Genomic DNA, 27,966 nt, shown 5'->3' with positions numbered 1-27,966 from the left:
GACCAACCCATGTGACATATACCATGTGACACCGCCCTATTGTCACTATATAAGTGACCGCACAGCGCGGCTCTGGCATTCCGGCCGGAGAGAGCGACGTGTCAACATCTCCTGGGGAAGAAGAAGAAGAACAAGAAGAAGAAGAAGAACGGAAGGCGGCGACGGCGACAGCGACAGCGGCGACAGAAGACCGGGCCACCGCCTGTAAAAGAGCTACAAGAAGGCGCGGTGGCCCGGCAGAAGAACCGAAGGCGGCGACAGAAGAACGGAAGGCAGCGGCGACAGAAGACCGGGCCACCGCCTGTAAAAGAGCTATAAGAAGGCGCGGTGGCCCGGCAGAAGAACCGAAGAGGGGGACAAGACCCCCGAAGTCGGGAGAAGAGGCCGGCGGCGGGGAGGAAGAAAGCCGGGCTCCTCCGCTAGTAAAAGAGCTACACGAAGATAGCGGAGGAGTCCGGCGAGAAGACCCCCGAAGACGGAAGACCCCCGGAGAATTTCATAATGTGCTAAAAAGCGATGCATACTAGCACATTATGCCATTACCTTGCAGGGTTTTAAGAAAAAGAAAACTATCTGCTGCAGACCATGCTGGGACCTTGTTTGAAAGTCACACTGAATATGAAAGAGCTGTGGCTTAATGTCTTGATCAGACAAATACAAGAGAGGTGTAACTACAATTTAAAGGCTCGTACAAACAATATGATAATCGGAAGTAATATTTTGTTCGATCCGCCGATCATCTGATCATTAGTATTGTGCTTTCAACAGCTGATTCCGACTTTTTGGATGACAAAAACTGAAGGTGCATGCTATAAAATTTTTATTGTACATGAACAAAATGTCAGATTTTCGTTTATTTAGTACAGTTTTCACCCGAAAAAAATCGTAAGAGCAAGACTACGCATGCTCGAAAAGAATACATTACAAAATAATTCAACACATTACATCACTTCTGAAGTAGTATTCTGTCATACAATAATTTTCGCAAGTTGAGTAACCTCTTCACTTTCGATATGAGACTAGCATGCTACAAAAAACTGACGATTATTTGTCCGATAATCTCATTGTGTGTACCAGGCTTCATTCAGTATGTGATGCAGATATTTCTACAGGAGCGGACCGGTGAGGTGAACAGAGCAAAAAGCTTCCCTGTTGCAAGCAAGATAAACATTTATCTATTCAACAGTATTACTGGTTTGATTTAGAAGTCTTGATTTAGAAGTTGTTATACCTCCTTTTTTTTTTTTTTTTTTGTACTGTCAGTGTTATCTTCTGCCACAGAGGCAATTCAGTTTGTGCTGCAAAAGTCATTGTCAAATACTGAAACTTTTAGCAGGATTATTATTTACATTTAGGAGAAATTTCTCCATAAAATTTTTCTTTTTAACCACTTGACCTCTGGAAGATTTACCCTCCTTCATGACTAGGACATTTTTGGAGATACGGCACTGCATTACTTTAATTGACAATTACATGCTCATGCAACACTAACCCAAATAAAATTTATGTTGTTTACTACCCCACAAATAGAGCTTTCTTTTGGTGGTATTTGATTACCACTGGATTTAATTTTTTTTTTCCGCTATAAACAAAAAAAAAAATATCGACAATTTTGAAGGAAAAAATATTTTTTACTTTCTGCGATATAAAACATATCCAATAAAATTTAATTTAGCTCCAACTAAAGTGGAACTTCCACTCATCTGAACCCTCCCCCCCTCTCCCCAGTGCCACAATTGGCACCTTTCAGGGGGAGGGGGGTGCAGATTCCAGGTATTTGCACCCACTTTCGGGCATAGGTAGCTGCAGAATCTGCGGGTATTTACGCCACTTCCTGTCCCTTCCCCGCTGTCTGCTGGGAAACACACGGGTCCCAGAGACAGCAGGGACCATCTGTATTGTGCAATGTGACTCACGCATGCGCAGTAGGGAACCGGGAAGTGAAGCCGCAAGACTTCACTTCCTTATTCCCATACCGAAGATGGCGGCAGCAGCACCCGAGAGCCGAGCGACAGATCGGCTTCGGGTGCCGACACCGCGGGTGCACTGGACAGGTGAGTGTCCATATTTTAAAAGTCAGCAGCTGCAGTATTTGTAGCTGCTGACTTTAAAAAAAAAAAAAAACGGCAGAACTCCTGCTTTAAAAAAAAATCATATTTCTCCATAAATTTAGGCCAATATGTATCCTGCTAAATGTTTTTGGTAAAAAAAAAAAATCCCAATAAGTGCATATTGATTGGTTTGCGCAAAAGTTATAATGTTTACATGGGATATATACTGGAATTTGTATTTATTTATTTTCTTATACAAGTAATGGTGGGGATCGGTGACTTCTAGTGGGTATGTGATGTTGTGGCGGACAGTCTGACACTGACACTTTGTGGGAACTAGTGACACTAATACAGTGATCAGTGCTAAAAATATGCACTGTAATATGCAATGTGCCTGTAATAATGACACAGGCTGGGAAGGGGTTAAACTTCTAGGGCAATCAAAGGTTTAACTGTGTGCCTAACCAGTGTTTTCTCAAATCGCCTTTCAGGACAACCCCGGAGAGAGTAGCTCCACCTTGCAATCAGGAAACACATGCCCACTTTAAAAACACCTCCTCCTCCTCCATGGCTTCAGTTATTGTGTTTCCTCCTTGGAGGAAGCATGTGCCTGAACCAGGGAGAGCTACACTCTCTGCAGGGGAGTAAGGCTTACCTTTTGTTGCAGGTTGTTTCTCTTTGACCCCCAGCAGCATCTCCACGGGGAGAGGACTCCTGGAGCTCCTGGTCCCGCCATCTCACGGGAGTAAGGACCCTCGGAGTGCCGGCGTCGGGTGCCCGGTGTCCGCTTGTTAGCGCAGGGAGGGCTCTGTTGCTGGCGGAGGCCGCTGCAGGTCAGCGGCATGGCTCCGTTTTCGGCGCCGGGTCCCGGGCGGCGACGGCGTCGTTCACGGTGACGCGCGGGCGCTCTGAGGGGGCGTGGCGCCGTGGTTCAGCGCCTGGAACGCAGGGGTCATGGGGCGGGTCAGGTGACCGTGTGCTTCCGCTTCCGGCCGGCCTTGATGACGCGGCGGCCGGGAAAATTTAAAATGAGAGCTGTTTGTAAAATAGCTGCCTCACTCAAACGATGGAAGAGTGCAAGCCAGCTATGGCGGAGACAGGCGCCCCCAGCACCGGTCCAGCCCAGGTACGTAAGGTGCACTGGCACCCTCTGCTTTACTGTGGGTATGTCTTTGTTTGTTCCCCCCTCTTGGGGGCCTGTCGCTGCAGGTCAGAGGTGGACTTCGCTCTGACCTTTTGCAGCCTAGTTCTGGGGTCTCACTAGTAGGTCTGTTTGGTGGTGGGTCTCTGCACTGGCTTGGTGTTAAGCAACTGGTTGTTGAGAGCTTTTAGTGAATTAAACCTGTATGTCGTTTCAGGAAAAATCACTAGGAAAAGCTAGACCAGGTCAGAGAAAATGTCCTTCTTGCAAAACCCCCCCTCAGAGATTCATGGCAGAAGGCAATGTGCAGAAATTGTATCAGAGAATTGGTGGAAGAGGAAACATCTCAACAATATAAGGATTTGTTTTCTTCGGTTAAAGAGCTGACAAACTCTTTGAGTTCAGTCAAGTCCATCCTGATACAAAACCCTCCCGCACAGACCGAGCCTCAGAACTTACCGCCCAGCCCCAGGGCGTCGTCATCCAGACAGGTGGAAACTGAAGAGTCTGGAGACGAAGGGGGTAGTACTCTCATCTCCTTCAGGGATTCTGAGGAGGAGGAAGAGGAAGAAGATAGCAGGGGCTCCAAATTCAAGCTATCACTAGAGGAAGTAGATTATATTTTAAAAGCAATCTACACTACTCTAGAAATTCAGGAAGAAAAAGTACAACTGTCAGTTCATGACAAAATGTACCAGGGGTTGGACGAAACAAAACGGCGAGTTTTTCCTGTCCACAGGGTCCTCTCAGACTCAGTGAGAAAGGAGTGGAAGGACCCAGAAAAAGCCCCTTTCTTCTCTAAAGCTCTCAAAAGAAGGTTTCCCTTCGAAGATAAGGACTCAGAGGTTTGGAACAAGAAACCCAGAGTCGATGCAGCTTTCTCGCAGGTATCCAGACGAACGGATCTAGCCTTTGAAGATATGGGGATCCTTAAAGACCCAATGGACAAAAAAGCTGACTCCATCCTTAAAAAAGCTTGGGATGCTGCGTCAGTCAGTCTAAAACCAGCAATGGCAGCTACGGTGGTGGCCAGGAATCTGGAATGTTGGGTAGAGAAGCTGAAGAGCCATATTGAGGCGGGGACACCCCGCAAGGATCTCTTAGAGTCCTTTCCACTGATCCTGAATGCAGTCAAATACATGGCGGATGCATCAGCAGAATCAGTTAAACTGGCCGCTAGGTCTTCGGCTCTTGTAAATTCAGCCAGGAGAGCAGTTTGGCTGAAAACATGGTCTGGGGACACTGCCTATAAGGTCAAGCTGTGTGGTCTTCCCTTCTCGGGTGACTTGCTCTTTGGTCCTGATTTAGAGTCTGTGCTGGATAGAACAGCCGATAAAAAGAAGGCTTTTCCAGTTAAGAAAAAGCAGATTGCTAAAAAGAATTTTCCTGCTTTTCAGCAGTCCCATAAAAAAGACCAGGAGCACAAGAGCAGATGGGGTTCACAGAAGGGCAAAGGCAAGGGTGGAGTCCTCTTTAGATCTCCCCCAGAGCAGTCCCCTAAGAACAAGTGACAATATCTCCCCAGTGGGGGGGAGACTGTCAGCTTTTCGCGAACAATGGGACAGGCTGTCTCCAAATCTGTTCGTGAAGAGCGTTGTCGATCAGGGGTACAGGTTGGAGTTTTCAGAACTACCCCCGAGCAGGTTTTATGTGACAACATTGCCAAGGGATCAGGAGAAGGCCTCTGCAATGAAGCTGTTGTTACAGGAGCTGATACAGCAAGAGGTTCTGATTCAAGTCCCAGTAAACCAGCAGGGCGGGGGTTTTTATTCACATATTTTTCTGGTGAAAAAACCCTCAGGGAAGTACCGTCTAATCCTGAATCTGAAATTCCTGAACAGGTTCATTCGGTACAAACATTTCAGGATGGATACAATTTTCTCCATCACAAAGCTGTTGACCCCAGAATGCTTCATGGCATCCCTGGACCTAAGGGATGCCTACCTTCATATATCAATTCATCAGGCATCGCAGCAGTTCCTGCGCCTGGCATTGAAGGTAGGGAGTTCGGTATGGCACCTCCAATTCAGGGCTCTGCCGTTCGGACTCTCGTCCTCTCCCAGGGTCTTTACGAAGATTATGGCAGAGGCTTTGGAACCCCTGAAATTGAAGGGGATTCCAGTCGTTCCTTATCTGGACGACCTTTTGTTTTTTGCAGACTCCAGGGAGCAGGTCCTAGTCAATCTCCAGAGGGCCCAGTCTCACCTCGAGGGCCTGGGATGGCTTCTAAACCTAGAGAAGTCAATCCTGACCCCCTCACAGGAAATGAAATTTCTGGGGTATACATTAAATTCGATTCTCCAGAAAGTTTTCCTGCCGTTGGAAAAACAGGAAAAGTTACAGCTAGCTGTACAGCGGATACAGAGCAACCAGACAGTCTCAGTCAGGATGGCTATGGCAGTTCTGGGCCTGCTTACGGCAGCAATCCCGGCTGTTCAGTGGGCCAGGTTCCATTCCAGACCCCTTCAGAGGGAGGTTCTGTCAAGCTGGTCCCATCAGGATCCTTTGGAAAAACAGCTAAAAATTTCGTCAAAGACGAAAAGGGCTCTTTGGTGGTGGAGAGACCAGGCAAACCTCTCAAGGGGCCTGGTGTGGACCTTTCCTGTGGACAAGCGCCTTACTACAGACGCAAGTGCCTGGGGCTGGGGAGCCCATCTGGATGGTCAGACATCTCAGGGGGTCTGGTCCAAACAGGAAGCTCAAAGATCATCCAACTGGAGGGAGTTGAAGGCGATCTTTCTGGGTTTAGTGGCATTTCAGCAGAGTTTGAGAGGCCACCATGTTCAGGTGTTGTCAGACAACACAACAGCGGTTACCTACATTATGAAGCAAGGGGGAACCATAAGCAGGAGCTTGATGGAGCTGGCCAATCTGTTGTTAGCCTGGGCAGAACAGAACACAGCCTCACTATCGGCAGTGCATCTGAAGGGCTCTCAGAATTTGTTTGCGGACCTCCTAAGCAGGCGCAAATTGCTAGAGGCAGAATGGAGTCTGAATCAGGAAGTGTTCCTGATGATCTCCGAGGCCTGGGGGGTTCCACAGGTAGACCTTTTTGCCAGCCAGCAGAACTCAAAGGTGGACAGATTCTTTTCTCTTCACCGAGGAGATGCAGCAATAGGGTTGGATGCATTCGCTCACCCCTGGCATTACCAGCTGTGCTATGCCTTTCCCCCCTTTCCTCTAATTCCACTAGTACTGAGGAAATTCAGGGAAGAAAGGACAGACTTAATACTAGTCACTCCTTTTTGGCCAAAAAGACCCTGGTTCGCGGGTCTTCGAAACCTAGCCTCGAAGCCCCCATGGAGGTTACCACTCAGAAAAGATCTGTTATCCCAGGGGACAGTAAGTCATCCAGAAGTGGAACTCCTGCAGCTAACCGCCTGGTTTCTGAGGAGGACCTGTTAAAGGCTAAAGGTCTCTCAGATAAAGTAGTAAAGACCCTGCTGTCCAGTAGGAAGGCAGTTACACAGGCAATTTACATGAAGGTCTGGAAAAAGTTCAACTCCTGGTGCAGTTCTAGAGAACTCAAGGTCAAGAGCACGGTGTCAGTCTTGGAGTTTCTCCATGAAGGAATGGAGAAGGGTCTCGCAGCCAGTACCCTGAAGACTCAGGTGGCTGCCTTATCAGTTTTCTTTGAAAAGACTTTATCTAAAGAAACTTTAATTTCTAGATTTTTTAGGGCTCTTGCTCGAAATAGACCAGTAGCCCTTAAAGACTTTCCCAGTTGGGATTTGTCTACAGTTTTACAGGGTCTCTCGGGAGCACCGTTTGAACCCTTACAGGAAGCTTCTTTGCAGAAGGTGGTTTTAAAAACAATCTTTTTGGTGGCCATCACCTCGGCCAGGAGAGTCAGCGAGCTCCAAGCTCTAGCTATTACAGAACCCTTCCTTAGAATTTATCAGGACAGGGTGGTACTGAGGACGGATCCAGCATTCCTACCGAAAGTATCCTCAACTTTCCATCGATCACAGGAAATAGTGTTACCTACATTCTCTGCAAGCCCAGCAAATGCAGGAGAGGAAGTTTTTCACACATTGGATGTGAGAAGATGTCTTTTACAGTTTCTGAAAGTTACTAAAGAATTTAGAAAATCAAACGCCCTCTTTGTGATATTTTCTGGATCACGCAAGGGGGAGAAAGCTTCTAAAAGTACGCTGGGTAGGTGGCTTAAGTTGGCTATAACAGAAGCCTATAAAGCAAAAGGAGAAATACCTCCCTCAGGTATTGCTGCCCACTCTACTAGATCCACGGCAGTTTCCTGGGCTGAAAGGGCCGGTGCCACGCCTGAACAAATCTGCAAGGCTGCCACTTGGTCCAGTTATTCGACATTTCTCCGGCATTACCGGTTAGATCTACTGTCTGCAGCAGATCAGGCCTTCGGCAGGAAGGTACTGCAGGCAGTAGTCCCGCCCTAGGGTAAGTTTCTCGGTTATCCTCTCCGGGGTTGTCCTGAAAGGCGATTTGAGAAAGACTCAGTTAGACTTACCGGTGACGGTATTTCTAAGAGCCTTTCAGGACAACCGTTACTTCCCTCCCTAGGTTATGCTTAGTAAATGTATTAAGTTCTACCATGGTGTTGTGCTTTCTGTGCTTTGTTTTCCAGCGTCGGAAGGCCACAATAACTGAAGCCATGGAGGAGGAGGAGGTGTTTTTAAAGTGGGCATGTGTTTCCTGATTGCAAGGTGGAGCTACTCTCTCCGGGGTTGTCCTGAAAGGCTCTTAGAAATACCGTCACCGGTAAGTCTAACTGAGTCTTTTGTGTACTATGTGTTCTGTTTTTTTACTAAGGAAAGAGATGGGTTTTCTTTCTCTGCTTTACAGGGAAAGAAAACCAATAAAATCCCTGCTGACAGAACAGAGCTCTGCCTTGTTCACATAGGCAGAGCTCTGTTCTGTGTCTCTCCTCACTGATCAGCGGGTACCGGCAGACATCCATTGGCCGGCACCCGCTCATAGGATTGTGCTGTGTCAAATCACAGCCCAGCCACAGGGCCAGTGGCATAGCGTGCCCCCCATCCAGAAGTTTACAGATGTAAGTTACCATAGTGTTACCATAGAAAAAAAAACTGCAAAAAAAAAAAAAGAATCTGAAATGCATCTGGAAACGCGCCAGTAAGGCCGCGTACACACGGGCGGACTGTTCGCCCAACTTTGTTTGTCAAACAGTTTCGGCAAACAGTCCGCTCAAAATTAGCATGGACGGACATGGCCACACACGGCACTTTTTGAGCGGACTGTTTCAGCGAACTGTTTGACAAACAGTTCGCTCAACTTTTGAAATGAACGGACTCGCCCACGTAAGGCGGAGGCAAATCCGCCCATTTCGAGCGCGTGTACAGGTAGGCGGGGCCCGCGAAGGAGACGTCGCGGGCTCCGCCGCCTGGAATGGACTTAAAGGGGAACCCCAACGCCGAAAAAAATCGGCGTGGGGTCCCCCCAAAAGTCCACAACAGACCCTTGTCCGAGCACGCTACCCGGCCGGCCAGGAAAGGGGGGCGAGCGAGCGCGCCCCCCCTCCTGAGCCGTACCAGGCCGCGTGCCCTCAACATGGGGGGGTGCCTTGGGGAAGGGGGGGCGGCGCGGCCCCCCCACCCCAAAGCACCTTGTCCCCATGTTGATGAGGACAAGGGCCTCTTCCCGACAACCCTGGCCGTTGGTTGTCGGGGTCTGCGGGCGGGGGGCTTATCGGAATCCGGGAGCCCCCTTTAAGAAGGGGGCCCCCGGATACCGGCCCCCCACCCTATGTGAATGAGTATGGGGTACAATGTACCCCTACCCATTCACCTGTGAAATAAAGTACAAAAAAAAACACAACACAGAGAAAAAATATTTTATTGCACAGCTCCGGGGGTCTTCCGTCTTCGGGGGTCTTCTCGCCGGACTCCTCCGCTATCTTCGTGTAGCTCTTTTACTAGCGGAGGAGCCCGGCTTTCTTCCTCCCCGCCGCCAGCCTCTTCTCCCGACTTCGGGGGTCTTGTCCCCCTCTTCGGTTCTTCTGCCGGGCCACCGCGCCTTCTTATAGCTCTTTTACATGCGGTGGCCCGGTCTTCTGTCGCCGCTGCCTTCCGTTCTTCTGTCGCCGCCTTTGGTTCTTCTGCCGGGCCACCGCGCCTTCTTGTAGCTCTTTTACAGGCGGTGGCCCGGTCTTCTGTCGCCGCTGTCGCTGTCGCCGCCGCCGCCTTCCGTTCTTCTTCTTCTTCTTGTTCTTCTTCTTCTTCCCCAGGAGATGTTGACACGTCGCTCTCTCCGGCCGGAATGCCAGAGCCGCGCTGTGCGGTCACTTATATAGTGACAATGGGGCGGTGTCACATGGTATATGTCACATGGGTTGGTCACATGGGTTGATGTCACATGGGGACTATGACATCGTAAGGGGGCGGGGTCACCATGTGACCAACCCATGTGACATATACCATGTGACACCGCCCCATTGTCACTATATAAGTGACCGCACAGCGCGGCTCTGGCATTCCGGCCGGAGAGAGCGACGTGTCAACATCTCCTGGGGAAGAAGAAGAAGAACAAGAAGAAGAAGAAGAACGGAAGGCGGCGACAGCGACAGCGGCGACAGAAGACCGGGCCACCGCCTGTAAAAGAGCTACAAGAAGGCGCGGTGGCCCGGCAGAAGAACCGAAGGCGGCGACAGAAGAACGGAAGGCAGCGGCGACAGAAGACCGGGCCACCGCCTGTAAAAGAGCTATAAGAAGGCGCGGTGGCCCGGCAGAAGAACCGAAGAGGGGGACAAGACCCCCGAAGTCGGGAGAAGAGGCCGGCGGCGGGGAGGAAGAAAGCCGGGCTCCTCCGCTAGTAAAAGAGCTACACGAAGATAGCGGAGGAGTCCGGCGAGAAGACCCCCGAAGACGGAAGACCCCCGGAGCTGTGCAATAAAATATTTTTTCTCTGTGTTGTGTTTTTTTTTGTACTTTATTTCACAGGTGAATGGGTAGGGGTACATTGTACCCCATACTCATTCACATAGGGTGGGGGGCCGTTATCCGGGGGCCCCCTTCTTAAAGGGGGCTCCCGGATTCCGATAAGCCCCCCGCCCGCAGACCCCGACAACCAACGGCCAGGGTTGTCGGGAAGAGGCCCTTGTCCTCATCAACATGGGGACAAGGTGCTTTGGGGTGGGGGGGCCGCGCGGCCCCCCCTTCCCCAAGGCACCCCCCCATGTTGAGGGCACGCGGCCTGGTACGGCTCAGGAGGGGGGGGCGCGCTCGCTCGCCCCCCTTTCCTGGCCGGCCGGGTAGCGTGCTCGGACAAGGGTCTGTTGTGGACTTTGGGGGAACCCCCACGCCGATTTTTTTCAGCGTTGGGGTTCCCCTTTAAGCCCATTCCAGGCGGCGGAGCCCGCGACGTCTCCGTCGCGGGCCCCGCCTACCTTCACACGCGCTCGAAATGAGCAGACTTTCCTCCGAGCGGGAACAGTTTGCTCATTTCGAAAGTAGCCTACACACGGGCGGACTGTTCGCTCAAACACAGTTTCAGCGGACAGTTTTTCGGAATTTCCGAAAGACTTTGTCCGTCAAACTGTCCGCTGAAACTGTCCGCTGAAAGCCCACACACGAGCGGACTGTCCGCCCAAACACTGTTCAGCGGACAAGGTTGGGCGAACAGTCCCGCCCGTGTGTACGCGGCCTAAGTGTCAAAAATGCGTTAAAAACGTGCATGCAGACATGCATCAGGAACGGGTCTGGAGTGTGTTTTTGTGGCGTGAACCAGCCCTCAAAGTATAACCAGAAGCAAAAAAATGTTTTTAGTTTTGATAGTATGGAGAGGGATTAAAACACCTTTAAGGTTTTAATTGCTGCCTATGCCCCCATTAAAGAGAGTCCCCTCTCTATTTGTCCTGTTACCCATTATCATTGAAAGTGAAAATTAAAGAAAATCACAAATTTTGGGTTGTCCCCAAAAAAGAAATGGAGGGGAAACCTTCCAATGGGGACACTAGTTCTAGTGACCTGGGGGGCAGTCAAGGAATTCCCTTAATTTTCAGGGATTTCCCCTCACTTCCTGTTTGGCTATGGGACAGGAAGTGAAGGGAAATCTCTGCAATGGGGCACAGATTGCGAAAGAAAAATGTGACAGGGATTATAACCCTCCTTTCAGGGGCGTAACTAGAAATCACAGGGCCCCATAGCAAAATGTTGTATGGGCCCCCCTCCCCACAAAAAAATGATGATAGTCTCCCACTCCTTTCCTACCTCCTGTTCAGACTCCAGAGCCTCCTCATGTGCTGAAAACGATGTCCCTTCACAGGCGCTCTCAAGCGTTCTGCCTGGCCCACTCTGCTCTCTGCTCCTGCTGTATGCGGCTGCGTGTCAGGACATGACCGGACTCGCAGGGCCTGGGAGGCTTAACAGTAAACTTACATTCCTCATCCTCACCGGGCCCCGGGGGGGGGGGTACCTAGAGCATTTGGCACCCAGGGCAGATCCTATAACTGGCACCCCCCACTTTAAAATGTAAAAACAACCGCCTGTGCCCCCCGCATACCTCTGCATCCCCCAATATCTCTTTGTCACTACTTTGTACCCCCTCACCAAAACTGGACCCCTTTACATTACACAGCCCTCCTGCACCTCTGGACCCCTTTACATCAAATAACCCCCTGCACCACTGAACCACTTTACATTACACAACCTGCTGCACCACTGGGCCCCTTTACATTACCCAACCCCCTGCACCACTGGACCCCTTTACATTACACAGCCCCCTGCACTTCTGGACCTGTTACATTACACAACCCCCTGCACCCTTTTACATTACAGAACCCCTGCACCTCTAGACCCCTTTACATTACACAACTCCCTGAACATCTGGACCCCTTTACATTACACAGCACCCTGCACCTCTGGACCCCTTTACATTACACAGCATCTCTGGACCCCTTTATATTACTCAGCACCCTGCAGCCTTTGAGTTCACATTGCTGTCCTGGAGTTTTTCGCAGTTCTGGGGTATAAGCAGTTTTTTCTGCATTTTATCCCCATTTTTAGCTGCAGTCCCACAGACTTCTATTAGTTTGTATAATGTTACTGTGTTTTCTGAAAGCACACCAAAGTTGCAGTATAGCGGACATTTGGTGCGCTTTCAGAAAATGTTGTCAAAATGTGTAACCTAATAGAAGTCTGTGGGACTGTAGTGGAAATGGAGTTAAATGCGGGATAAATCTGTATACACCATCACTGCAACTGAACCACAGTGCATCAGTGTGAATCAACTTGAGTCCTGGTTCACATATATGCAATGCAGGAATCAGCGCGATTCTAGTGCGGACTCCTGCATTGCATGTCGCTTTCTGGAGGTTCACACTGCCCTTTGCAAGCTGCTACGGGGGAAAATACAAGAAAATGCCAACTATTACCTTTATTACCCATGAAAAGCCTTTCTTGCGTGCCTCCATGATCCCATTTCTATTATTTTTTTATTTATTTTTTTACCAAGTGCTTGTGTTCTATTCCTTTTGAAAAACATTTTGTGGTACATTTTTATTTCTGTAATAATTTGGGGTTTTCTAAAGCAAGACTTTTAGTGTCACATCAATGTATTTAACAGCATCTAGAGGGTTCAAATAGTTTTGCTCCCTGGTAGAACACAGTGTTCATTTGCTGGGTCAAGTGTCACCTAACTCTTTGATCATCTACAGGAAATGACAGATCAGTTATTATTGTACTTACACTGCAAGGATATACTGTGTATTGCTCTCATTATATTCAATTTTCAGTACTTATTCCTCTGATGCACTCGATTATGTAGGTTTCATTGTAAGGACCACAAAAGCTCATTACGAAGGCAACATATTTGATATCCATTATCAGTGTCACTCCATGGAAGGTTTCATAAAAAGAGACCGAGGATAGGTTGGTTCTTATTTGCTATGTTTATACATATATGTTTCACAGGGAATACCATGACCACATAGAAGAACAAAGAAGCCATCAGATACGTGACCTGATCTAGAAGATACATTATCCTGATTCATGATCCAAAGGCTGCATTACTAGCCTGTTCATGTCAGCTTTTCATTGCCCTTGTGTTTTATAGCCTCTAGAAAGTACAGCTTCAGAGGGAGAAAGAATGTGATTGGCCCTGGGTGCAAGTTTCTTTCCTCCAAATAAGTGTAACTAAACCCACCATAGTAAAATTAGTCTGTATATGCAGTAAAGCATGCTTGTTATACTCACTGAATGAATGAATGAATGAAATACTTATATAGCGCGCAATGCGAACTGAATCGCCTCTAGGCGCTGTGGCGAGCTTTGATCATCTGCTAAAAGAGGAAGGTCTTGAGTTTTTTCCTAAAAGCCAGGTGATTTTCTTCCAGGCGGATGTTGATTGGTAGAGCATTCCATAGCAGAGGCCCTTGGACAGCGAATCTCCGATCACCCTTGGATTTATACCGGGCTTTGGGCACGAGGAGGAGGTTTTTGTTGGCTGATCGAAGACTGCGGTTTGGTGTGTAATGATTTATTTTCTCCATTAGGTATTGCGGAGCTTCTCTATGCACGCATTTGTGGGTGAGGCAAAGGGTCTTGAACGTGATCCGATTTTTTACGGTTAGCCAATGTAAGCTTCCTCAGTGAAGGAGAGATGGATTCCCAGGGTTTTTTTCCTGTTATCAGCCTTGCCGCCGTGTTTTGGATCAGTTGTAATCGCGCAAGTTGATATTGTGGTAATCCTATGTAAAGCGAGTTTGCGTAGTCCAGTCCTGAATTAATGATTGTTCCAACTACCACTGCTTTGTCATTCCTTGGGATAAAAGGGATGAGTCTGCGAAGCATGCGCAGTAGATGGTGAGATCGACTGACTACAGATCCTATTTGCGCATCCATTGACATTTGTGCGTCTAAAATAACCCCGAGACTCTTCGCTTTGGTCTTTGGGGAGATAGTCTGCCCAAAGACGGTTGGTGGAGACCAGGAGGTTTTGGTTGCGGGCTTATGATTTGGGTGTAAGATAAGAAGCTCTGTCTTTGATTGGTTCAGCTGGAGGGAGTTGGTGGTCATCCAGTCCTCTATTGATTTGAGGCAGTTTTCAAGTTGTTGTTGGTGATCTTTTTTTCCATTGATCCGGAAATAAAGTTGTGTGTCGTCAGCGTAAGAGTGGAAGCAGAGATCTGAGCATCTGATGATTTGAAGGAGTGGGCGAATGTAAATGTTGAAGAGAACGGGTGACAACGGAGAGCCTTGAGGGACTCCGCAGGTGACTGCCCGAGTTTTGGAGAGGAAGTTTCCTAGTTTCACTGTCTGTGACCGATTTCCTAGGAAGGATGCGAACCAATGGAGATCTATGTCTTGGACTCCGGCTACTTCTGTGAGGCGGACGAGTAGAGTATTGTGATCTACTGTATCAAACGCTGCACTTAGGTCTAGCAGTACGAGGAGACACGGCTCTCCGTCATCTGCTGCTTCGAGGGCGTCATCCCAAATCTTGAGGAGAGCTGTTTCTGTTCCATGACCCGGGCGGAAGCCTGATTGCAGCGGGTCCAGGAGTTTGTGAGTATCCAGGTGAAGTTGTAGCTGATGTACTACAGCTTTCTCCATGATCTTAGAAATGGTGTTGAGGCTTGTAATCGGCCTACGGTTGTTTGGATCCTGAGGGTCCAGGTTTGGTTTCTTGAGTAGAGGTTTGACAATGCCTTGTTTGAGGATGCTGGGAACAATCCCTTCGTGGAATGATCGGTTTATGAGGTGGGTTATGGTTGGAGCCACGATGTCGGAGCATTCTTTCAGTAGTTTTGTGGGGATGATGTCAATAGGTGAGGTACTGTCACGCAGTTTATTAATGATGTTTTTTGCGGTGTCTACGGTAATTGGGGATAGTGAAAATTTTGGCGGTTGCGGTATGTTGGTGCGGACATCCTCTTTATGTTTTTGCTGGCTGAGGTTGGATGTTTTCTTCTGACAAATTGTTTCCCTGATGGTTTTGACTTTATCGATGAAAAAATCCGACAGTTTGTCACAGTAATCCTGGGATTCGCTTTCTGGGGGTTCTAGGCACACCGGATTCATTGATTGATTAACCAGTTTAAACAGTTCCCGTGGTTGGTTTGCGGCCGTTGAGATTGTATATGAGAAGTGGTCCTTTTTGGCTTTGAAGATTGCTTTCCGATAATTCTCTGTCAGACCTTTGTAGTTAAAGTGGTTTTCCTCGGTGGGATTTCTTCTCCATGTTCTTTCCGCTCTTCTGCGTTCTTGCTTTAGTACGGAGAGGGAGCTATTAAACCATCCAGCATTTTTCTTCCTGATGAGAGCCCTGCGTTTTGGTGCTACCGAGTCTGCTGATTGCAGTAATGCCTTGTTCAGGGAGTTGAGTGTTTCCTCCGTAGAGTGGTTTAAGGTTATTGTAGATATTTTTTTGGACAGAGTGGTTTTGAAGGCTTCGGAGTACAGTTTTTTATGCGATCTGGTCCAGTGCGTTGTTACAGGTTTCCGTTTTGCGTTGGTGATGTTGGTAGCGATTTTGAATTTGATGGCGTGGTGATCCGTCCATGGCAGAGTTATGTTGTCGAGTATGTTGACGTCGATGTTCTGTTTGAAAATGAGGTCCAGGGTGTGTCCTGACCCATGCGTGGGAGTCTTTATCAGTTGCTGTAGACCCAGTTCTTCTAGTTGATTGATGCAGGCAGTCGCGATGGGGTCTTTAGGCTCGTTTGCCCAAAGGTTGAAATCTCCGAGTGCCAGGAAATTTTTGAATTTTAGGGTGTGCATTGCAAAGGATTCCGTGAGGGGTGAAAGAAGATTGGACTTTGGTCCCGGTGGTCTGTAGCACAGTAGAATATGAGTGGTGTCATGGGGTGTTGGTTGAAAATGTAGCGTCAGGGTTTCCATAAAAGACACTGGGTTCTGAGCTGATGGTTTAGTGAGATCAAGGTGACCTTTGAATATCACTGCTAGGCCTCCTCCTTTTTTCCCTATCCGGTGTTTGGTTAGGATCCTGTAGTTTTCCGGCACCAATTCGGTGAGGATGGTGTTGCAGTCAGAGGTTAACCAGCTTTCGGTGATGAAGAGGCAGTCTACATTGTTCTCGATGATGAAGTCGTGTACTTCCAGTCTATGTTTGACTGCAGACCTGGCGTTAATCAAGGCGCAATCTAATTGTAGTGGTCGAGTAGATGTCTTCCTGTGGTTGGGAGCTGGTTGTCGTCCGGTTTTTAATAGTTGTTCTCTTTGAAGTATTTTTTGTATGGAAGATGGCAATGTGGTGTTGATGTTCCTTAGTCTGTGCAGAACTTCAGCTGAGTATTTGAAGTAGCACATGGTTTGTGGATGCTGTTGATGGTACTATGGGCCTAAGATGATGATCCTGATCAGGGTATTGATCCTGAGGTGGGGCTAGGTATCAGACTTGCCGCCGTGCTTGAGGCTATTAGCGCGCAAGTTGATCAGGGGATGCCTATATGGATGCGGAAGGAGTTGTATTCGGTTGCTGGCTGTATTCGGTTGCTGGCTGTTCCAGCTGCCTTTACTTAAGGTTGAGGTCTCCGCTTAGAAAAGAAGTCTGGCTGTGATCTGGAATAGTTGTCCTAGGATAGCGTAAAAAATGGAAAGGAGGCCGGAGGTAGGGGTATGCTAACCTATGGTTGTTCCAGAGGAAGGCGAAAAACCCCCTGACAGTAGCAGCCAAATGCACCAGTGGGGCAAAAATTCCTTCCTGACCCCCGTAGGCGGTCGGACGGAGTCCCTGGAACAATCACTGGGGGGGGGGGGGGGGGGGGGAGTGGAGGTGCGAGCTTACCTGGCTGCGGTTGTCCCCTTTAAACACTCTGGTTCCGGTGAATCTGGCTTGCTGTCAGCCTGATGTTTCTGGAAAGCTGTCTGGTTGCCCCTTGCAGTGGGATCTTTAAAATGGAGGGGAGGATGGAGGTTAGAGACTCCTGTTTTAACTCCTGTTTTCAACTCCTGGTTATTAACTCTCCACTTAGTTCAAAAAATCCACTTGTGTTCAGAAAATCCACATGCAAGCCACAATCAGGGAGCATCACTGTAGAACCTAAGGGGTTAATCCTCTGCATTGTGTAAAAAAGCTATTTGATCCTGCCTTCCCTGATCCTCCACTTCTTCCACTATCCCCAATCCATCTTCTGATGGAACAGAGCCTTGGGGGCACTCTGCACATGCTCGGTTTGGTGTTTATTGCTAAAGAGGGTTTTTTTTTCCTACTGCATGGTCCTGCAGTCTCATAGGACAGTCAGAGTAGAATGAAAACCAGTGGTGGCTCATCAGTTAGGGGTGCACGGGCCCCACCCGCCCCTCTATCAATGTGCTGGGCCCCTAATCTAATGAATATTCGCTATTCTCACACTGATCTTCCTCCCAGCCAATTAGGAAGCGGGTCGTGAGAACTGTCATCTGATTGGTTGAAAGGACAGACGATCGTATTGAGCAGGAGGGAGAAGCCGCCATGATGCAGAGGAGGAAGAGACTCCTGCCCGTCGCAGCACTGCCCGCTTCATCTCATGCAATAAGCTACGCACACCTATGTCTTCTAGGCAAAGTGAACAGATAACCCTTGTAGTGGGGAATGGGACCCATTGCAAGGGTACATTTTTTCCCCAGTGTTCAGCTTTAAAGTGTTACTAAACCCAGGACCCTGCACTATATCTGGTCTCCCTTAATATTGAAATTATTTTAGTAAATATAAATGCTAAATACCTTTCATCATCAGCAGTTTATAGTGACAAATATATGACACTATGATTGTGTCTGATTAAAGCTTGTAGGAGGAGTTTTCATTCTACTCTGACTGTCCTAAGAGGCTGCAGGATCCCTGAAACTCTGTCTGGACAGTGCTGATTGGCCCCCGTGCTGATGACATGCACCCTCCCAAGAAAGAAAAAACTCTCTAGCAATACACACCAAGCTGAGCATGTGCAGAGTGCCTTCAAGGCTCTATTCTATCAGAAGCTGAATTGGGGACAGTGGAACAAGGGGAGGATCAGAGAAGACAGGATCAAACATGTGGAGGATAAACCCCTTAGGTTCCACAGTGAGTATAACAAGCATGCTTTACTGCACGTATAGACTGATTTTACTATTGTGGCTTTAGTAACACTTTAAAGTGGTTGTAAACCCTTACAAACCACTTTGACCTACAGGTAAGCCTAGATTAAGGCTTACCTGTAGGTCCAAGAAATATCTCCTAAACCTACATGGCTTAGGAGATATTTGCCGAAAGACATGCACCGCTGTCTACGGCGCATGCGCCGTAGACAGCGGCGCACAGGCGCACTGAGTGCGCCGCGGTCAACGGTGATATGCCGTGAGTGGCAGCCCCCATGCGCATGCGCGGGAGTGACGGCTTCGCCGAATGACAGCGGCGGAGCAGTGAGACCCACCGAGAAGATAGATGCAGCGGACTACAGGGGACAGCGGTGACTTCGCTGGCTCCTGTGTCAGGTAAGTGACACATAATGGACTACTATGCGATGTAGTCCATTATGCTTTACCTTTGCAGGGAATGAAAGAGGAAGTAAACTCATCAGGGTTTACTTCCTCTTTAAGGGTACTTTTAAGATACCTTTTTAAAGCATGCACTATGCTCCACTGGATAGCCTATTGTTGGACACATTACAAATGTGTGAATACTTAACCATGTGCTCTATATACCTTGGATGATAGGACCTCTCTGGTGAGGCATAAACTCTTTGATTTCTGGCTACTAAATACTTTATACTTACTTGAACCTAAATTAAGTTGTTAAAAACATATATTTTTAAAGGCAGACACAGGCTTAAAAATATAGTATAAAAAAAAATTGCCATATTTCAAACTCTCTCAATGTGTCTTTATCCATAGTGCTGGTATTAACTAGCTTGATAAGGTTAAGTAGCAGACGTAAACTTTCATGGTCCAGATCCAGAGAAACCTATTTTTATCACAGTTTGATATTAACCCATGTATGCAGATAAATATACTGTTTGTTCCAGGCTTATGGGTATATTTATGAAGTAGTGAATCAATCATGGTCATTTCAACACAGGCACCAACAGGGAAAGTTATATACTGTGTATGTGTGCGTGTATATATATATATATATACACACTATATAATTACTTGGTTGCCCCCTCCCCACCAAATCTGCAGTATAATATTTTCCTCTTTAGGCTGGGTTCACACTATTGCGACGTCCGACATTGCATGTGATTCGCACTGCTGTGCAGATCACATGCGTTGTCTGTGCAATGCAAATTCAGGCATACAGATTGCATGGCTGAATTCTCTGTGCATTTGGACCAAAATTCCAGTGGGTCCTCATTGGAATCGGATCGCATCGGTGTTCAAACACCTGTAATCCGTTTTCTGCCCCATTTAATTTCACAGTTCGTACTGCGATCTGCGAACCGATCTGGGGGTGTCATTAACTTTGTATTGACACCCTCAGCAGTTCGCAGAGGGCAGTGTAAACTGACTGCGAAAGACATGCGATGCGGGAACCCGCACAGGAATCGTGCTGGTTCCCGCATTGCGTATGGGTGAACCCAGTCTTAAAGTATTAACGTATGAGAGCTCATTCATTCAGATGCAGAGGTGTTTACACTGCAAAAAAATTAGTACATTCATGTGCCTAGGAGCATCTGCATCTGTGGAGGCACAACCACAATGTACTGTGACACGTGTACAGACACAGCCAGTCACTGATCGGGAGCCATCGGCCGCTGGTGTTTCAGCATGCACATCCGACTGTCATACACACAGCTGCAGATTCCGTTCCGGTCATCAAGGGATCTGTGAACAGAGTTGGAGCAGAACAGAATGGATGTCACTTTTGTGATATCTATGTTTGTTCTGGTATTTCCTCCTAAAACCAGACCCATGTTAGGTCTATGGGAAAGCAGATGTAAACTGATGTGTGTCTGTTTACATACAGTACATTACCTCTGATCTGTCACCTTTTAAAGTTGTAAACCCTTACATATATCCATTGAAGGTACTATCCTCAGGTGATACACAGAGATAAAACAAATCCTCCTACATTAGTTGTATCTGTTTATCTGCAATTATTATTATTATTATTTTTATTATACAGGTTTTATATAGCGCCAACAGTTTGCTCAGCGCTTTACAACATGAGGGCAGACATTACAGTTACATTACAATTTGGTACCAGAGGAATCAGAGGGCCCTGCTCGTTAGAGCTTACAATCTAAAATCTTCTCTTCTCTACATCAGTTCAAAGTGCTGAATTTATAAGCTTGTCTGAGAGTTCAGAAAAAAGGGGATGAAGAGATGAAGTTATACTCTGCAGAGCTCAGTCGGGAGAGGTCTGAAAGCTGATTGGAAGGAAGGGACACACCCGCCCCTTTCACACAGGAACAGAGCTGAGGCTGTCAGTTTGCTGGAGGTCCCTCCCCTGTCACCACTTCTTGGTGTCAGGAAAACTTGTCGGAAGTGATTCATGCTGATAGCAGAGGAACAAAAGCATAAGACAGAAATTACACTTAGTGCTCCTAATGCCGCGTACACACGTAGCGGACTATCCGACGGACTTAGTCTGGCAGACTTCCCACCAGACTGTCCGTCCGACTTGCCGAACGGGCTACTTGCCCACACACGGCACTTTTTCATCGGACTAATACGGCGTACTAAGTCCGCCGTACTATCTGCCCTACTTTTGAAATGAACGGACTCGCCCACACACGCGGAGGAAAGTCCGCTCATTTTGAGCGGGTCTGCAGGTAGGCGGAGCCCGCGAAGGAGACGTCGCTGGCCCCGCCACCTGGTATGGACTTAAAGGGGAACCCCAACGCCGGAAAAATTGGCGTGGGGGTTCCCCCCAGGTCCACATCAGACCCTTGTCCGAGCACGCTACCCGGCCAGCCAGGAAAGGGGGGGGCGAGCGAGCGCCCCCCCCTCCTGAGCCATACCAGGCCGCGTGCCCTCAACATGGGGGGTGCCTTGGGGAAGGGGGGCCGCGCGCCCCCCCCACCCCAAAGCACCTTGTCCCCATGTTGATGAGGACAAGGGCCTCTTCCCGACAATCCTGGCCATTGGTTGTCGGGGTCTGCGGGCGGGGGGCTTATCGGATACCGGCCCCCCACCCTATGTGAATGAGTATGGGGTACAATGTACCCCTACCCATTCACCTGTGAAAAAAAGTTAAAAAAAAAACACAACACATGGTAAAAATTGTTTATTGCACAGCTCCGGGGGTCTTCCGTCTTCGGGGGTCTTCTCGCCGGACTCCTCTGCTATCTTCTGCTAGCTCTTTTGCTAGCGGAGGAGCCCGGCTTTCTTCCTCGCCGCTGCCCTTCTTCCGACTTCGGAGGTCTTGTCCCCCTCTTCTGGGGTCTTGTCCCCCTCTTCGGTTCTTCTGCCGGGCCATCGCGCCTTCTTATAGCTCTTTTACAGGCGGTGGCCCGGTCTTCTGTCGCCGCTGTCATCGCCGCCGCCTTCTGGCCTTCTGTTCTTCTCTTCAGATGTTGACTCGTCGTATGCTTCGCTCACAATGGCTCCGACGCGACTTATATAGGGACATCACCGGATGATGTCCCCGCCCATTATGGTGTCACAGTCATAGAGGATGCTGGGACTGTGACATCATAATAGGCGGGGACATCATCCGGTGATGTCCCTATATAAGTCGCCGCGCGCCCGGTCCCCGTCATTGTGAGCGGAGCGAGTGACGAGTCAACATCTGAAGAGAAGAACAGAAGAACAGAAGGCGGCAGTGGCGGCGACAGAAGACCGGGCCACCGCCTGTAAAAGAGCTATAAGAAGGCGCGGTGGCCCGGCAGAAGAACCGAAGAGGGGGACAAGACCCCAGAAGAGGGGGACAAGACCCCCGAATTCGGAAGAAGAGGTCGAAGGCGTGGAAGAAAGCCGGGCTCCTCCGCTAGCAAAAGAGCTAGCAGAAGATAGCGGAGGAGTCCGGCGAGAAGACCCCCGAAGACGGAAGACCCCCGGAGCTGTGCAATAAACTATTTTTACCCTGTGTTGTGTTTTTTTTGTACTTTTTTTCACAGGTGAATGGGTAGGGGTACATTGTACCCCATATTCATTCACATAGGGTGGGGGGCCGGTATCCGGGGGCCCCCTTATTAAAGGGGGCTCCCAGATTCCGATAAGCCCCCGCCCGCAGACCCCGACAACCAAAGGCCAGGGTTGTCGGGAAGAGGCCCTTGTCCTCATCAACATGGGGACAAGGTGCTTTGGGGTGGGGGGGCCGCGCGGCCCCCCTCCCCCAAGGCACCCCCCATGTTGAGGGCACGCGGCCTGGTACGGCTCAGGAGGGGGGCGCTCGCTCGTCCCCCCCTTTCCTGGCTGGCCGGGTAGCGTGCTCGGACAAGGGTCTGATGCGGGCCTCGCCTACCTGGAGATCCGCTCGGAATGAGCGGACTTTTCTCCGGGCGGGAAAAGTCCGTTCATTTCAAAAGTACGGCGGACTGGCATACTCACGGCCGGATTGTCCGCCGAAATGCGAGTCCGGCGGGAAGATTGGAGTGCAAAACTACTTTCTAAGTCCGCCATACTTTTGGGTCAAAAAAGTATGCCGGAGGCTACACACGGGGGGATTGTCCGGCGGACTTGAGTTTCCCGGACTTTTTCACCTGATTGTTTGATCTGTCTTTGGGAAATAGATGTATGAGTGCTGTCAGCATTGCTGCAGAGATTGAAGGAGTGGTGCGTCAGACCATACAAGGCACACTGCATAAAATTGGTCTGCATGGCTATCGCCCCAGAAGGAAGACTCTTCTAAAGATGATGCACAAGAAAGCCCACAAACAGTTTGTTGAAGACAAGCAGACTAAGGACATGGATTACTAGAACCATGTCCTGTGGTCTGATGAGACCAAGATAAACTTATTTGGGTTAGAAGGTGTCATGCGTGTGTGGCGGCAACCTGGTGAGGTGTACAAAGAAAATTATGTCTTGCCTACAGTCAAGCATGGTGGTGGGAGTGTCATGGTCTGGGGATGCATGAGTGCTGCCAGCACTGGGGAGCCACAGTTCATTGAAGGAACCATGAATGCCAAGATATACTGTGACATACTGAAGCAGAGCATGATCCCCTCCCTTTGGAAACTGGGGCACAGAGCAGTATTCCAACATAAGGACCCCAAACACACCTCCAAGAGGACCACTGCCTTGCTAAGAAAGCTGAGGGTAAAGGTAATGGACTGGCCAAGCATGTCTCCAGACCTAAACCCTATTGAGCATCTGTGGGGCATCCTCAAATGGAAGGTGGAGGAGCACAAAGTCTCTAACATCCACCAACTCCATGATGTTGTCATGGAGGAGTGGAAGAGGACTCCAGTGGCAACCTATGAAGCTCTGATGAACTCCATGCCCAAGAAGGTTAACCGTTTGCCGCCGGCCATGCGTCATATGATGGCCAAGTGGTGTGGCTCTTGTTGTGGGCCGGCATCATATGACGTCCGTCCGTTTAAACGAGGGGTGCACATGATCGTGTGCGCACAGCCCTGTACTGACGGTGACGGCATGTCACGGAGACACCGCTCGTCACCGAGGGGGGTGAACAGCCATTGGACATCGCTGTTTACCACGTGATTGGCCGTGATGAAGTCTTCAGTGTTGTCACATGAAAAGATATAATAAAATATTTTAAAAAATGTGAGGGGTGTACTCACTTTTGTGAGATACTGCATTCCTGAAAATTGATTAATCCTGATACTGACATCCAATCTAATTTCTTGAGGCCAAAAACCCCAGGACAGTACAAATATCCCCCAAATGACCCCTTTTTTGTAAAGTAGACAGTCCAAGGTATTTAGCAAGAGGCATGGTGAGTTTTTTGAAGTTGTAATTTTATTTGTCACAATTATTTGAAAAATTATGAAATATAAAAATAAATAATTTTCACAATTTGTTTTTATATACTGTAATTAGTGCAGTACAGCATTATCATATAACTTATCAGGGACACTGACTGGTGACAGTATGTAAACAAATAAATTATATATTTTTTTTTCTATTTTTTTTTTAATTACATTTTCTTTCTTTTTTTTCCAATTATTTTTTTTATAACACACTGTGACCAGCAATATAATGTTACTATAGTAACACTGTGCTACACAGCCAGTGACAGATCGCGCAGCTGCGCAACCCCTTGATGATTAAATACCACCAAAAGAAAACTCTATTTGTGTGAAAAAAATGATAAGTGTCTTAGCCCCCGTACACACGGTCGGAGATTCCGGCAACCAAATCCGTCAGATTAATTCCCGAAGAGGTCCAAAAGTGATGTTGCATACACACGGTCGGACTCAGTTGTCGGAAAATCCGATTGTACATAACGTGATGACGTTATTTTGTTACGACGGGACTACGTTCAGGCTAGTAGCCAATAGCTTTGGTCTAGGAATTTGGCGGTGGCCCGGGCGCAACATTTAGGGGGGCGAAATTCCATGCCAGTGTGCGTCACTACTGCCTGCTTTTGCTAATTTAATTTCCTGTGTCCCCCGTGCTCTGGCGCCACGTTCAGTGTCAACGCCCTGTGATTGGGCGTATAGGGGTCATGTGCGGGGGCGGAACTTCAGGAGCAACCACGATCATGGATAGGCCAGCCTGTGGAAAGTCCCATTCTTAGGGGGTTTTCCATTTCCGTTTGCTTTCGGAATGTGGCACACCCTTTCTTAGGCAGTCCCTATCAGAAACCTCTTTTCGTCAGTTTAGATTTGGGCACCGTTCACATTTGGCGATTTGGAATCTCAGACAGAATCATCGCAATTCTGTCTGCGATTCCAAATCACAATAAAAACACACAACGCATTTACGGTTCATTCCTAATAGCACTTCTGACTCCATGAAAAAAATTGAAATCATGAACTTCTTTTGCGTTTTTTGGAATGGCGGGAGACCCATTCAAAATAAACGGTGGTGCTACAAAAAATGCACTAAAAAAATACAAAAAACATGGAAAACATGATGCGGTGACGTTGCTCAGGTGTGAACGGGGCCTTAGGGTTGGGGTTTGATTTAGTAAACTGCATTCAGGTACAACAACATAGAGCTGTTAAAGTTGGGCTTCAGCTATGTCAGTCCATTATTAGCAATCATACTAATATTTTGTGATGAGAGTTCAAAGGTTACCAAAGCCAAATGCTTTCCCAAAATATATGAATGAGTGCTAAATGCACATTTTGGTTGTGTAACTTATCTCTGCCAAGATCCACCATTTTTTGAAAGCTGTCCAGCAAGCAAAAAAAAAAATGCAGATTTCAGAGCCCTGCCCATGTTATCAGATGGGAGGAGTGAAAAGTAGCAAGGCACACACTGTGCTGCTTCTAACACTTTCTTTTAACACCAAGGGTCAGGAGCAGTCATCGAGACTTTAGTAAGTTATGGCACTCAGACTGCATGTTTGTACATATAAGTTAATTTTCAATGTATATTATAAGGCAATGGATGCAGTATTTAAAAGGAAAGGAATGCAGTTATTTTTTTTTTAAATAATGATTTGTGATTATATTGTAAATCTATAACTTATTCTAGGAATATAGTTGTGATACTTCTGAAATAAGAAATGTCTGTGTCGCCCTGAAGTAGCCAATTAAGCTACATTGTTTTTATATTCCAGTTGTCATTTTCTAGTGCAGGTTTAACTTTTTACTGTCATCTTTTTAATTTTGAGTGCACTTATTAAAATGCTTTTTTACATGGAAATGCAGAATACAATGTATGCAATGTAGAATACAATGGTGGTAAAATAAAAGTTACGATCTTTAATCAACTAAATGTGTGACGCCTGTACCTGTGAAAAACTGGTACCCAAAATTGTCCAAGTGTGACACTTAAAAAACCTTTAAAGTTCTTCAGTTTAGAGATAACTATGAATGATGATCATTGAACTATTACTTTCACTTTTATGTGTGGCTATACCTAATATTTGTATGCATGCACACCCCAAATAAATAAATACATATATTTTTAAAAGCTTCCTGTCTCCATATACACTATATTATCAAAAGTATTGGGACGCCTGCCTTTATACTCACATGAACTGTAATGGCATCCCAGTCTTAGTCCATAGGGTTCAACATTGATTTGGCCCACCCTTTGCAGCCATAACAGCTTCAACTCTTCTCGGAAGGCTGTCCACAAGGTTTAGGAGTGTGTCTATGGGAATGTTTGACCATTCTTCCAGAAGTGCATTTGTGAGGTCAGGCATTGATGTTGGTCGAGATGGCCTGGCTCGCAGTCTCCACTCTAATTCACCCCAAAGGTGTTCTATCGGGTTAAGGTTAGGACTGGTGTGTGGTCATGTTGGAACAGGAAGGAGCCATCCCCAAACTGTTTCCACAAAATTGGGAGCATGAAATTGTCAAAAATGTCTTATTATGCTGACGTCTTAAGAGTTCCCTTTACTGGAACTAGCCCAACTCCTGAAAAACAACCCCACACCATAATCCCCCCTCCACCAAATGATTTGGAGGGGGTGGCCCAATACTTTTGTCAATATAGCATGGATGAGCGAGTTTGGGTTGGAGGAACTTGACTGGTCAGCATAGAGTCCTGACCTCAACCTGATAGAACACCTTTGGAATGAATTAGAGCGAGACTGCGAGCCAGACCTTCTCATCCAAGACCTCACAAATGCGCTTCTGGAAGAATGGTCAAACATTCCCATAGACACACTCCTAAACCTTGTGGACAGCCTTCCCAGAAGAGTTGAAGCTAGAATAGCCACAAAGGGTGGGCCAACTCAATATTGAACACTACAGACTAAGACTGGGATGCCATTAAAGTTCATGTGTGTGTAAAGCCAGGTGTTCCAATACTTTTGAGAATATAGTGTATATGGAGGCAGGACGCTTTTCAAAATATATTTATTTAAATTTATTTGATTATACTTTCTTTTTTACTTTACTTTATTACTATTACAAAGATGGTGACAAGCTATCCCTCTTGCCCAGGAAAGGGGTGGTCATGCGGGGGGGGGGGGGTAACATTTTTCCATACATGTAGGAGTGATTACCTTCACAAGAAAGTCGGTAGCCTGCAGAAAAACGTGTACAAACCATTGATAATAGTTGTGGAAGCAAAAAGGTTAAAACCTGCCGGTGGCCCAGAATGTTAGGGAGGTCTCCTACTGTCAACACTTTCATGGTTAAAAAAATACCAAAATATTCACCAGTTCATGGCAGTGCACCGAATACCATAAAATAAATAATCACTCCTAAACCTACTTGTCCATGTGCTTCATGGGCTGGATGAAATAGGTAGATATTACATTGTTATAGACTTCCACATGGGAATCCCTCCTAAAAAACATTCATGCTAATTGCTTGTTTTACAATCACGCCAGTTTGACTTAAAGTAGCTTTAGGGGTATTTTTTCTTGCTCTTTGTAGGATCCAGGAAAGAAGTCTCTTCTCTATTCTACTCCACAAATTGCTGCTTGCTCCCCATATCTCACCTGTAAATATAGGAGCCATTTGTGGTTCTATTGATATGACATAAGTGCAGCCTCTGATTCTTTGTGGCTGACAGCCAGGACAGATGTAAATTAAAGAAAGACTTCAGGCTGTCTGGTGGCAGCTGATAAAACTGAACTGCGTAATTTGCTGTCCAGCCAGCAATGTGCTACATTGCAACATATGTGAAAAAGTATCTTGATGGATATCTTGTGTTTTTATTACTTTAATGTAAGATCAATGTTATTCATAATATAAAAAATACATTTACTGGTTCTGATTTTAGCATAGATAATAAAAAAAATGATCTGTGCTATGGTGCAATCTATAAAGTGAATGGTAGCTTACACATACAGGCAGTGTACCAGGATAAATAAATAAAAATGTGTACCACC

At 47.4% G+C, this 27,966-nt stretch overlaps 1 protein-coding gene across 2 annotated transcripts in view; it reads left to right on the top strand.

Annotated features, from left to right (window-relative positions):
- The window catches only part of RFESD (Rieske Fe-S domain containing), a 278,054-nt gene that overhangs the window by 233,354 nt on the left and 16,734 nt on the right, over positions 1-27,966 (top strand). Inside the window, exon 1 of one of the 2 annotated variants that reach the window (XM_077462379.1) lies at positions 25,398-25,491. The exons of the other annotated variant lie outside the window; for it this stretch is intronic. Coding sequence (XP_077318505.1) covers positions 25,400-25,491 — 92 coding nt within the window. The 5' untranslated portion in view covers positions 25,398-25,399. Of the gene's footprint in view, positions 1-25,397; positions 25,492-27,966 lie in introns of those variants that run through there. 2 annotated transcript variants of the gene reach the window in all.

The sequence above is a fragment of the Lithobates pipiens genome, unplaced genomic scaffold (assembly GCF_037356315.1).
Source record: "Lithobates pipiens isolate NorthernLeopardFrog02 unplaced genomic scaffold, aLitPip1_a1.2 Scaffold_3, whole genome shotgun sequence".
NCBI classification, from domain to species: Eukaryota; Metazoa; Chordata; class Amphibia; order Anura; family Ranidae; genus Lithobates; species Lithobates pipiens.
This window is presented reverse-complemented; position numbering and strand designations above follow the sequence as displayed.